Genomic DNA, 13,583 nt, shown 5'->3' with positions numbered 1-13,583 from the left:
GCGAGAGAGTGAGAGAGCTTTATGCTAGTAAGCTTTGCATGCCTGCTGCCTGCTGACTACTGTTGTTGCATTTTACTGAGAAAGTGCAAAGGCAATGGCAAAGGCAAAAGCAAAGCAGGCACTGGATTTGTCTTCTTGAGTGTGTGTGTTGTTGCTGTTGCTTTTGCTTTTTTTTTTATGTGTGTTATGTCAACTAACGCATTCATCTTTAACTAATCACAAATCCAAAACAATTTTTCTCGTCATTCTCGTTGCAGCATTTGTCGTGTTCGGAGTGCGCGTCCTGAAATTCAACTGACAACCAAAATAAACAAATCATAAATAAAAGAAATATTTATAAAACAATAGTAAATAATATTTAATGAAATAAATAAATAAAAAATATTTCATGCGCAGGCAGCGGACGTCGTCCACGCTTTACAAACGCAACAACAAACAATTGCAAAATTCCCTTTGGCTAAGAATTTGTTGCAGCCAAAATTGCTTTATGCACAAACGGCTAAGCAACGATTCGACGAAATTCCATTTTGGCAACATTGAAAACAAAACGACAACATTAAAAACAACAACAAACCACTCGAGGTATATAAAACAAAGAAACGTCCGCAACTTGTGGACAGCAGCAAAAGCTTCCACTGGCCTTGGCCTGATCCTTCCAGCGAGTCTACAACTAGAACTGGAACAACTGGCACAACTGGAACACGAGCAACTGGAACAACAAGTACAACAAAATGGATCCACAACAACAATTTTGCCTTAAATGGAACAGTTACTCGTCCAACTTGGCAATCACATTCTCCAATCTATTCAAATCGGATCTATTGGCCGATGTCACGTTATCCTGCGATGGTGAGTGCCAGCTAAAATTAAATTCTATATTCAGAGTGTGAGAGAAACAGAAAGATGTGCAGCAGTTGCAATTGCTTAAGCATAGTTCATATTTTGTTTTGACATCAAATGCAATGGGAGCTGCAGTTTTAGTTGGCAGGAAGATCCATTGATATATTCAACATTTTTCAATTTATTTAATTTTAATTAAACTTTCTGAATAGAACATACTTTTCTAAAACGTAAAAAAAATATAGATAAAATTGAGAGTAGAAAATAGCAAAATAATCGACAAAAAATTAGTTAATTAATTCACAAGATAGAAGATAAATAAATATTTAAATATTTTAAATATTAAAAATTTCAATTAGGTATTTTTGAAAATACTAAACACAATTATAAAAAAAAATTTCAATTAAGAAAGAATGAAATTTCAAAAAAATATTAATTAATAGAAATACGTTTTCATTTTAAACTTTATCCTTAAACTTTAAGCTTAGCTTTTTGGGGCAAACATTTATATTTCTTCTCAATTAAATCTATATTATTTTATATATAGTAATTCTGCACTATACAAAATATAAACAAAATGAAAAACTAAAAAGATGTCAAATTTTTTGCAAAGAAAACATTTACGAAAATAATCCGTTATTTTTGTAAAAAAATGTTTTTCATGATTTTAGAGAGATGCATGAAAATTAGACTGTTCATGGAAATAGTAGTGCTGGATGATTTTTATGATATAGATTTATACTTATAGATATGTTTTGTTAGTTGTAGATAAATTCATCTACATTTTACTACTTCTCCAAACCATCCTACCAAATCCTAGAAGTAGACTATGTTATTTGCTTCCAATCTAATGTGAACAAAAAACTTGTTGAATTTCTATGAAAATTTAGTCCGAATAAATTCAATAATTACATATTTATAAACGGAGATAAAAGATTGAAAGATACGTATATATTAATATTTATAAATGTGTATAAACATTTCTGACCGCCCTCGTATATACTGCAAGTCAATTGAGTTTCTATACACATTGAGGATTTAAGCCAATGCTGAGTGCGCTACAAAAGGAAACCAAAACTTGACCTTAAATGGGACGCACTTAATTTGGCTGACAATCAATAAGTCAACAGACAGCTAAACGGAGTTAGAGAGACATTCAGAGGGGGGTGGCAGCTGGAAGGTGGAAGACAGGCAGACAGACAGACAGAGACGAAGACAATGAAATTTCCTTTACCTTTTTGCTTTGCCTAATAAGCCGCTAAAAGTGGCTAAAAGCCAGTTTTGCAAACGCCCAAAAGCGGGCATTGATTTTTTTTCTGACAAGGCGGCAAAGTGGAAAATGCGGAAAAGCCGGAAAAGCGGCCAAAGGCAGGCCGAAAGACGCGCCACCTTTTTATGGGCCGTCTCGTTGTCTGTTCAGCTGTGTGTGTGTGACTGGCTGTGCGTGTGTGTGTGTTACTATTTCATTTACAGCATATTTTACTACAGTTTTATGGCGTCTTATTAAATGAATATAAATGTCTGGGGCGAGCGCACAGGCGGCACATTTAGCTCAGCTTCTATGGGCATTATATATGTAGGTTATATATAAGTAATAAATACATATAGAGGCCTATGTAGGGCGTATTGTGTGAGGTCAGTAATTGGTTTGGGTAGCAAGAGATTTGCTTACGGCTTCAGTCGGTGACAGCTCATTTTTAACCTTTGGCCAAGTCATGTGTAGACCTTTTTGATTGAAGATATTATGTGTGTACGTGGGTTAACGCATAGCTGTATATACACATACATTTAAATATATATATGGAGAAGAGTTTGGCAAACTTTTTGCTTACAAATTTATGTCTTCTAGCACTACGCAAACTTCTAAAGCCACCCTCGTGTTTATAACTCTATACTTTATGTATTAAGCAGTTAGAAATGTAACAAAGAAACTTTGCTTAAAGCTTTGCTGCACGCTTTAAAATAAAAATAAATAAAAAAATTACGCATACGCCGCGTTTGCCCTTTCTCGCTATACCAAAACATGTTCCGTCGCGTATTTACAGTTATTGAAATAGCAAGCGCCCAGTTGTACGTTTCACATGTCTGCTTTGTTGACGTAGTCCGCGCATATTTTTGGCCAACTGTGTGGATTATGTGCAGCTATAAAAAGCATACATATGTATATATATATGTGTGTGTTTGTATGTATGCGTGTATTTAGCTCTTTGTGAGCGGGCAGCTCTGCTGTCTGCCACGCAAACATATCCTGGCTAGCCAAAAAATCAACAAAAAACATACAAAAATACCCAAATCGCAATCCCTTGTCATCTATATCAATCGAAGTGCTACTACTTTTGATTAAAATTCTGAAATGAAGCCCCAAAAAAAAAATCAAATTTTAAGCTGCTTTTTTTGGGCTGCTTTTAATTGTGGTTTTTAATATATATGTACATGTATACATATAGACGTATATGATTTCTGATTCATATGTTTGATTTAACATTTCAAATTTTTTTGCTTTTCGAAATGAAGCCTTAAATATTTGCCAGCCCCTTCGAACAAAAGCAAATATAGCTTGTTTTTTTTCTGTTTCTTATTTTGCTGTATTTTTTCATTGTTTTTTAATATTCATGTGTGTTTTTTCGGTTTTCTTTTTGGGCTGGTTGGGGTTGCTTTTTTAGCACTTGAGAAATGAAAATTTGTACGAAATGAACATTTGCTTGGCCTTGGGCCATTTCGCATGCAGCCGTCTAGGCGTTGGTTCTCTTTTTTTTCTGCTGGGGGTTGTTTTACCGTTAGACGTTAGAGACGCCATCATTAATAAATAATAGCTATGAAGCTCGCTAATGGATGGCGGCTTCAAGTTCTTGGAAATCTGTGCAGCTAAAGTTATAATCATTTTTCCTTATTAATAGAGAGAGCTAAGAGAAGCTTTGGCCTTTAGTTCTTCACAATTCTAGAGAGTACTATATGCATATCTATATTTAGCCTTAACAAGCTGTAGTTAAAAGCCTTTGCAGGCCGAAAAGCACATTTAAGCTCCACGCTTAAGCTTAAGCTGTAAAATGCAGCTAGACTTAAGCTTAAGTGCATAAGGCATACATGTATAATTGAAAAGCTTTTTAATCAGCTTTTAACTAAAGAAGCAAGCAGTTGAAATTAGCTATAAATTAAAAGCATTTCGTTTTTCGTTTGTTATTCTAGTCAAAACATGATTCAAATTCTTAAAATTCTATGAAGGCATTTTCTATATTATTTAGATTCATATTAAAACTTCAGTTAAAAGCATGAAAGTTCATGGAATAGTAATGATTACATTTAAGTTTATCTTAAAACGCTGCCGTCTTATCCAGAATTCAAAGCACATTTAAGCTCGGCTTTTAAAAGCTTACTAATATTTCGAAACAATATAGAGCTTAAAATATGTGTGAAACCGATTTAAGTAGGCTTTCAAAGCACATTCAAGCTCACGTGTTACATAAATCGAAAGCTCATTCCTTTGCATATATATAATCTTTGTAGGCTTCTACATAAGCGTAATGAGCACTGGACTGCATCGTAATTTAAAATATGCCTTATCAGTATTTACAGTACATCAATAACCCCCAATGGTGCTATCTGATTAAAAGAACCTTGACTGCTTGAAAGCCCATTGGAATGGAATAATATTTTTACTATTTTCAAAGCGAAGCATGCAGAAAAATCATAAATAAATGAATCATCGAAAAACGTTTGAGAGATTAGTTAAAGAACTATAGATATGCGTATATATTTTCAGACATATATCTGTATATATATATACAGCTTTGAATTGTCAGCACAACAAATAATTTTCAAGTGCATAAAATGCGTTAAAACGCAAATCAAAATATTTTTGTATTAATGTTCAATTCACATATATACACAAACACACATACATAAATCTATATATAATATATATATATATATATATATATATATATATATATATATATATATATATATATATATATATATATATATATATGTTATGCAGAATATGCGAGACAGAACGTAAACAAGCTTTGGCAATTAGTTTGCCATTTGTTATTTTATTCCGTCTGTTTATCAGCGTTTAATTCCTCTATATATATATATATAAAATATATATATATATGTATAACTATATAACTTTATATATACCAGCATATACACATTTATAAAGAATGAAATTCTTCGTTTCCTAATATTTTTTTCGCTTGTGACCCAATTTCTGTTGTATCAAAGCAAGAAGCAAAAAACGAATACGAAAATAAAACGAAATAAAAATTGTAATCAACACACAAAAAACAGCGGCAACAACAATAACAATAACAATTGTTGTTTATTATTTGCCTGAATTATTGCTACGCATGCATTTCGCTACGATTTCGATGTCGATTTCGATTATAAAAGTTCAAGTGTATAAGACTTGCATCATTTGGCTATTGCATAACAAATACAGGGTATAAATAAATATATATACAAGATGTGGATTTGATGCAGCTCTTATACTAGCATACTTATACTCTTGAGCTCTGTTGCTTTTGAGCTCTTATAAACTCTTTTGGCTTGAGCGTATATAAGAGTGCTAAACTCTTATACACTTTGACTCTTATATACTTTGACTCTTATATACTTTGACTCTTATACACTATAACTCTTATACACTATAACTCTTATACACTATAACTCTTATACACTTTGACTCTTATACACTTCGACTCTTATACACTATAACTCTTATACACTTCGACTCTTATACGCTTCGACTCTTATACGCTTCGACTCTTATACACTTTGACTCTTATACACTATAACTCTTATACACTATAACTCTTATACACTATGACTCTTATACACTATAACTCTTATACACTATAACTCTTATATACTATAACTCTTATACACTTTGACTCTTATACACTATAACTCTTATACACTATAACTCTTATACACTTTGACTCTTATACACTATAACTCTTATACACTATAACTCTTATACACTTAGTATTACATATTAAGACTCTTATATAATGAATCACTGACGCTACTGTAAATGTATATCGCTATAAATCTGAGTATGTTTTGACAGTGATTTATATTAATCGATAACTTTTCTTTCATAGCTTTCATATATATGATGTAGAAAATAGGAAAAATTACAAACAAAATTAATTTTCAATTCAATAAATATAATTTCAATTTCAATATATATCGATATATTATCGATTACTTAGTTATATGAGCTGTTTTTTGAATTCAATCTCAATATGTAATTGAAGATGGTTTTCTCTGATAATTAACACAAAATCTTCTATATATGTATAGTACATAGAACGATAATATTTATCGATAGTAGCTTTATACTTTTATTGAAACATACTAAATTCCTAACTGCTACCAACTCAAATAGATGTCAAGATTAGCAAAATTTGCGCAGATTGTATTTTTTTTTCTTACTCTGTTTCGTTGCTTGCTTTGATTTCATTTTTTAGTAATATCTATGTATGTAAGTGTATAAATATAAAGTATATATATATATATATACATGGCGTAGTCGCGTCGCTGATACGCAACGCTTATCAAGCGCGTGTTGACACACATTTCAGTTGAAATATTTCCTCTAGCTGCAGTTCGATTAGATTAAATGATTCGCCCAATCAAACACATTCTATGTGTCTGTTCCTCTGCAGCTAGCCACAAAGTTTATTATTGGCTTAAATGTGTGTGTGTATGTATGTGTGTGTGCATGTAAAATTGAGTCTCATTTCAATGTGACACAGGTTAAGTGTGACACACAAACAGAAGCTCACAACAAGTGCCCCATAAACTCGAGACACACTTCGACCGCCCCCAGCTTATTCTACTTGTAATTGCCAGACAGCTCTGCCAAAAAGTAAGCGTGAAAAATTCTGCACAAGCAAAACAGCGAATACCCCTACCCACACACTTATATATACATATATATGTAACAAAAGGCAGCCAGGCGACGCAGTCAAGAAAACACATAAAAATATACTTATATTGTCAAAGGAAGGGCGCGCTTCCTTCTGACTGTGTAAAAGGGATATTGCGTATACGCCACCATAGCAGCAGCAGCAGCAGCAGCAGCTGCTTTCTGTGTGTCACAGGTACACACACACACACACAAAGCCAAGACGTCGTGCAAGACGTTGAATTTGATGTTGAATAATAACTCACACACACACAACACACACACACACACAATATGTATGTCTCTCTGTGTGTTTGTGTTTGGTCTAAGAGCGAGCGAAATGATTTCCTTGCTCGACTTTTATTATGCTTTTGTGTGCGCCTGATATCTATATATTTGTATACATATATATCTGCTTGTGTATATGTGACATGATTTTTATGAGTTCAAGGTCTTTGGCGCGTTTAACGCTCTGCGGCGCCACCTGTTGGCTGTTGGCTGCATTTTATAGCCACAAGCACAGAGCCAAGTACGCTTTAATTTCTTTACTCAGCGCTGAGCGCCTAAATGACAGCTATAAACATTGATGTATATAAATGTGACTTCTTTGTGGCTTTTTGTACTATATATGCTTGAAATTGATTTATTTGAATAATTTGTATTTGTTTTACTGGCAAGGTTACAACAGAACTTTAAATTTTTAAATACAAATTGAACTTAAATATTAGCTCGCCAGATTACCTTTTGGGCCAACTAGTTTGGTTATATAACTCTCAGCCAACTTGTGTTTCAGTTGCCACTCTTTTTGGGCAAATGCCAAGATTTATTCAGAGAGATTTAAAATCATTTAGCGCTTCTCTATTGGGCCCAGCAGGCACCCAGTAAAGAGATTACATCCATTCCTTTTCCATCCACTCTCTTTGCTTAGGATCTCGTTTAAGATTTCTCTATTAGGAGGATTTCTCCTTGAGGATCTCTCCCTGAGGATCTTTCCCTTAGGATCTCTCCCTTAGGATCTCTCCCTTAGGATTTCTCCCTTAGGATTTCTCCCTGAGGATTTCTCCCTGAGGATTTCTCCCTGAGGATTTCTCCCTGAGGATTTCTCCCTGAGGATTTCTCCCTGAGGATTTCTCCCTTAGGATTTCTCCCTTAGGATTTCTCCCTTAGGATTTCTCCCTTAGGATTTCTCCCTTAGGATTTCTCCCTTAGGATTTCTCCCTGAGGATTTCTCCCTGAGGATTTCTCCCTGAGGATCTCTCCCTGAGGATCTTTCCCTTAGGATCTCTCCCTTAGGATCTCTCCCTTAGGATTTCTCCCTTAGGATTTCTCCCTGAGGATTTCTCCCTGAGGATTTCTCCCTGAGGATTTCTCCCTTAGGATTTCTCCCTTAGGATTTCTCCCTTAGGATGTCTCCCTTAGGATGTCTCCCTTAGGATGTCTCCCTTAGGATGTCTCCCTTAGGATGTCTCCCTTAGGATGTCTCCCTTAGGATGTCTCCCTTAGGATGTCTCCCTTAGGATGTCTCCCTTAGGATTTCTCTCTGAGGATTTCTCTCTGAGGATTTCTACTGAGGATCTCTCCCTGAGGATCTTTCCCTTAGGATCTTTACCTTAGGATCTCTACCTGAGGATTTCTCCCTGAGGATTTTTCCCTGAGGATTTCTCCCTGAGGATTTCTCCCTGAGGATTTCTCCCTGAGGATTTCTCCCTGAGGATTTCTCCCTGAGGATTTCTCCCTGAGGATTTCTCCCTGAGGATTTCTCCCTGAGGATTTCTCCCTGAGGATTTCTCCCTGAGGATTTCTCCCTGAGGATTTCTCCCTGAGGATTTCTCCCTGAGGATTTCTCCCTGAGGATTTCTCCCTGAGGATTTCTCCCTGAGGATTTCTCCCTGAGGATTTCTCCCTGAGGATTTCTCTCTGAGGATTTCTCTCTGAGGATTTCTCTCTGAGGATTTCTCCCTGAGGATTTCTCCCTGAGGATTTCTCCCTGAGGATTTCTCCCTTAGGATGTCTCCCTTAGGATGTCTCCCTTACGATCTCTTCCTTTAGCTATCTTCCGTTAGCTATTTTTAAGGCTCTAACCTTTAAGCTTTCTCCGTGTCTCTCTCTCTCTCTTAAAGCTCACTTCATCAATCGTTTTCTTCGTAACTTTGTCTCCCCCTCTAACTATCTCTGCCTATTTATCCTTCAATTTCTTCCTATATTAAAGCTCTATCTTATGCTCTTTAGTTCAAAAAGCTCTCTGAAGCTCTCTCTTCAGTCAAGCTTTTCCCACTTTATCAATGTATAATAAACCTTTCTCCCTTCTCTCTCTTTCCAGGCGCTGTATTTAGAGCACACAAATTAATCTTGGCCGCCTGCTCGAAAAAGTTCGCCGATCTGTTCGAGAACACGCCCACAAATGGCCAATGCGTCATCATATTGGAGGCGACCACGCCGGATAATATGGCCGCGCTGCTGGAGTTTATGTACAAAGGCGAAGTCCATGTCTCCCAGGAGGCGCTCAACAGTTTTCTCAAATCCGCCGAGAGTCTACAGGTGAGTCCGTAGCCGGAATGAATCTTTACTATAAATATAATCTCTGTTCGATTGCTCTACAGGTCAAGGGTCTGTCCACAGAGACGGGCCGTTTGGCCGCGCAGCAGGCACAGCAGCAACAACACATGGGCGACAGTTCGCCCTTGGACTCGCCCACTGGACGGCGCAGCATGCGAAATAGCTTGAGCGGCAGCAGTGGAGGTGGAGGAGGAGGAGGAGGTGGAGCTGGAGCTGGTGGTGGAAATGGAGCTGGTGTTGGTCCAGGTGTTATTGGCGGCTCCAATGGCAATGGCCTGAGCCTGGCGGGTGCGCTCAGTGGCATGGCAGCTGCCGGTGGCATGGCCGCTGCGGCGAGCGTCGCTGCCAGCGGGCTGAGCGCCTTGGCGGCCAGCGCGGGCGCCTTGGCGGATCGCTGCGGCAGTGCAGGTGGCAACATCATTAGCGGACCCTTGAGCGCAGGCGCCGGACCCGGACCGGGTAGCAATGGCGGTGCAGGTGGCGTTGGCGTTGGCGTCGGTGGCGTAGCGGGCGTGTCCGGCGGCTCGATTAGCCTGGGCAGCGGCGCAGGCACCGCTCTGCACTTGGGCGGTTCGACGGGCAGCTTAAAGCAGGAATGCGACTCGCTGATGCATGCGAGCAACGCCAGCGGCATGGGCGGCATGTCCGGCTATGTGCCGCCCATGTACCATCGTCCCATGTCCTTCAATGAGCCGCTGCGCAAGCGCGCCTTGCGCAGTCCCTATGCCGAGCAGGAGCTGCGCGGCAGCGTGCTGCGGGATGGCTCCAAGAACTCCTCGGAGTGTCCCAGCCCCATCAACAAGCCGACCTACCATCGACCCTCATCCAGCGCCTCCTCAACAGCGCCCACCGAGGCGGACACAATGCACTCCGAGCGCGCCTCACCACAGTCCAGGCAAGTGTCAAAGATTCAAACATCTCAAACTGTTTCTATAATTTGTTTTCTCTTCTTTAGCCGCTATGAGAACCACAGTCCGAGCACCACAGCCGGCAATGGCAATGCGCCGAGCAGCTTGGATCGCATTGTCAAGTCGGAGCGCAACAATGGCAGCGCCAACGAGGCCAACGATGATGAACGCGAGCTGATGGACGAGTCGACAGATGTATGAAAAAAAACACGCTCTCTTTACCCTCTCTCTCTCTCTCTCTATATATATTTAAAGATATTAATAAAATGAACTCTCCTTAGAATGGCGCTGAGGATTTGCGCGTGAAGCTGGAGAACTCGAACTTCTCGCCGCCGCCAGCCAACTCGAACACCTCGTCGACGACACCGAACACGCTGTTGGAGAACTTGAAGAACGCGGATGGATCGCTGTCGGGTAACCTGGCCGCTTCGATAGCGCCCGCCGACATGCTGAACGTGTGGAATGCAACGAAGATGAATAACAAGAATAGCGTCAATACGGCCGATGGCAAGAAGTTGAAATGTTTGTACTGCGATCGCCTCTACGGCTACGAGACGAATCTGCGCGCGCACATCAGGCAGCGGCATCAGGGCATACGGGTGCCGTGCCCCTTCTGCGAGCGGACGTTCACGCGCAACAACACGGTGCGACGGCATATAGCGCGCGAGCACAAGCAGGAGATTGGCCTGGCCGCTGGCGCCACGATTGCGCCCGCTCATGTTGCGGCAGCGGCGGCGGCAGCAGCGGCGGCCAATCATTCACCATAGGAAGCAGCCGCAACGGCAGCGGCAGCAGTAGTCATAAATGCAAACAAGGAGGCAGCAAAGCAGCGTAAACGTAAATCACTCAAAATGGCATTGGAGAAGTGCATGCAGAGGCGGGATGCAATGGCAACCGCAGGCGAGACAATTGGCGGTGGCTTGGGCGGGGGAGTCGACGAAAGCGAAGCGGCGGCAGCTAGCGGACTGCTCAGCTTTGTGCAGCAGCAGCATCAGGCGCATCAGGAGCTGGCTATGCAAATCAAAGCGGCAATGGCTGCTGAACAGGAGCAGCAGCAGCAGCAGCAGCAGCAGCAGCAGCAGCGAGCAGAGGCGGAGGCAGCAGCGGCGGCGGCTGAGGCAATGGATACCACAGCAAATACAACAACAACGGGCACTGGCACAGATGCCAGCGATGCCGAGGCTAGTGAGCTTAGCAAAGCCTCAGCCATGGACATCGATGAGCAGACCGAGACGGAAATAGAATCCGAGTTGGTTGTTGTAGAGCCAAAGATAGAGCCGCTTAGCGATAGCGAGGCTGAGGAGGAGGAGCAGGAGCTGGCAGAGCAGCAACAGCAGCAGCAGCAGCTGAGGCACTATAATGCCACGCCCACCAACGAACAGCCACGCACGCCCACGCCCACCAGCCCGCCGCCAATGAGCTCCACGCCCAATGCAAGCGAGCACTAAAAACAGCAAAAAAAAGAATTAAACTTGAATTAGACCCGCCCCCCACAAATTGAATTTAAAGCCTAACAATGAGTGATTGATTGAGTGATGATGATGAAGATGATGATGATGATGATGAAAAACGTTTACGCTAAAGGATCATGAACAACCAGATGATCGCCAGATGAAGATGAAGATATGACTACTGTTGCAACTGTCGTTGCCCTCGGAGACCAACAAAACAAAGAGCAAAGACCCAAAACGAAAACTGGGCAAAATGTTTACTATATAAATTAAACTAAAACTAAAACTAAAACTAAAAAACTAAATTTAAAAAACACACACACACACACCACTTACACACATACACACAAGAGCAAAACACAGCTGCAGTATTTGATACAAATTTTTTACAATTTATTTACAAACAACAACAACAAAACAAGAGACCAAACAACAATTTAAATTAAATATTTTCCAATTTATTTTAAAACACAAACGAAACATTAACAAAAAGGTAAAAGCAAACGCAAACCGGCTGAAAAATCGTTTTCAGGGTGCTAATTAAATGAAGATAAAAACAAAACTAAAAACTATATAAAAACAAAAAAAAATAGTGAAGCTTAAAAAAAAAGATAAAATAAAATAAAAACAAAGTTTGAACGTTTTTGATTGGTGCCGTAGCTGAAGCAAACTGAAACAAGATAATTGTTTATGTATTTTCAAAATATAATTCACAATTATTATTTCAAAAACTAACAGAATTTAATGTAAAACAAAACAAAACAAAAAATAGCTGCAATACTACAAAACAAACAAACAAACTACAAAGCAACAATAGCAACAAAAACCGCAACCAAAAGTACCTGCAACAATTTAAATAGTATAAACAAAAACAAAAACAAAAATATTAAAAAAAAAACACTAAAAAATACACAAAGCATTTAATTTTTTATAATAAAAAAAAAATAACAAATTGAAAAATTGCGTCGTCAGCTGAGCTCGAAAGAAATGCCTTGCCTAAGTTTTTTGTAAATAATTTTATTAAATTTATCATGCGCAAAGGCAAGAGCAACAGGGCCAGCTGCCACGCCCACTACCCCATGCCGTGTGCATTTATTATTTTTCAAATTTTTTATTTCAAGTTTTTTTTTCATTTTCAAAAAAATCTGCACACGCGCCTTAAATTTTAAACAAATTTTCAATTCAATTTTTTAAATTCTTTCTTTTTTTTGACAACAAACACAAAATAAATAAAACAATTGGTAAATTGGGTGCCTATAAAAAATATATAAAATTAAACGAAACTATTAGTAAAATTTTATAAAAGAAAACGTAACAAAAATGCTTTTATATATTTAAATAAAGAACTAAAGTAAAATAAAAAATAATTATAGCAAAAGGAAAACAAAAACTTGTTAAAAAGTAACAAAAGGAAACGAAAGAAAAACCTCTCAAAAACGTTCTCAAACAAAAACAACAACAACAAACAGCAAAATCGACAACAAAAATTCAAAATCGAAAACTTTTGGCACACCTTTCGAAAACATTTTTCAAACAAAAACAATTTTCTTTTCTAATTTTCAAATAACTAAAAACCAAAAAGAAATTTATTTAAATTCAAAATTCAGTTTTTTCGGCTCTCAATATGATTTTTATAACAAAAAAACAAAACAAAAAGAAATGCTGTAAAAAGAAAATGATTGAAAACATATTTGTTGTAAGCAAAAGAAAGTAAAACATAAAATAGCCAAGGCGTCCGACCGTGGGCGTGGCACTTGTACATAGCATAAAGGCAAAAAGAAAATGCAAAATAAACGCAGAGTTTTAGAGTTTAAGGTTCAGTTGTAAAAGTTTATATAAGGAATGCCCCTACTGCTGGGCATGTAGAACATGAAATGTCATGTATATATATACATATGTACATATATAGAT

At 38.5% G+C, this 13,583-nt stretch overlaps 1 protein-coding gene across 1 annotated transcript in view; it reads left to right on the top strand.

Annotated features, from left to right (window-relative positions):
* The window catches only part of LOC111603759 (zinc finger protein chinmo), a 57,360-nt gene extending 45,254 nt beyond the window's left edge, over nt 1-12,106 (top strand). Inside the window, 5 exon segments of the mRNA XM_030223352.1 lie at nt 258-849; nt 9,078-9,295; nt 9,358-10,208; nt 10,269-10,416; nt 10,503-12,106. Coding sequence (XP_030079212.1) covers nt 732-849; nt 9,078-9,295; nt 9,358-10,208; nt 10,269-10,416; nt 10,503-11,669 — 2,502 coding nt within the window. The 5' untranslated portion in view covers nt 258-731 and the 3' untranslated portion in view covers nt 11,670-12,106.
* Nucleotides 12,107-13,583: the final 1,477 nt, after the last annotated feature.

This window comes from Drosophila hydei, unplaced genomic scaffold (assembly GCF_003285905.1).
Source record: "Drosophila hydei strain 15085-1641.00,03,60 unplaced genomic scaffold, DhydRS2 tig00000172-arrow-pilon, whole genome shotgun sequence".
NCBI lineage: Eukaryota > Metazoa > Arthropoda > Insecta > Diptera > Drosophilidae > Drosophila > Drosophila hydei.
Note: the sequence above shows the minus strand (reverse complement) of the source record. Positions and strands in the feature narration are given on the sequence as shown.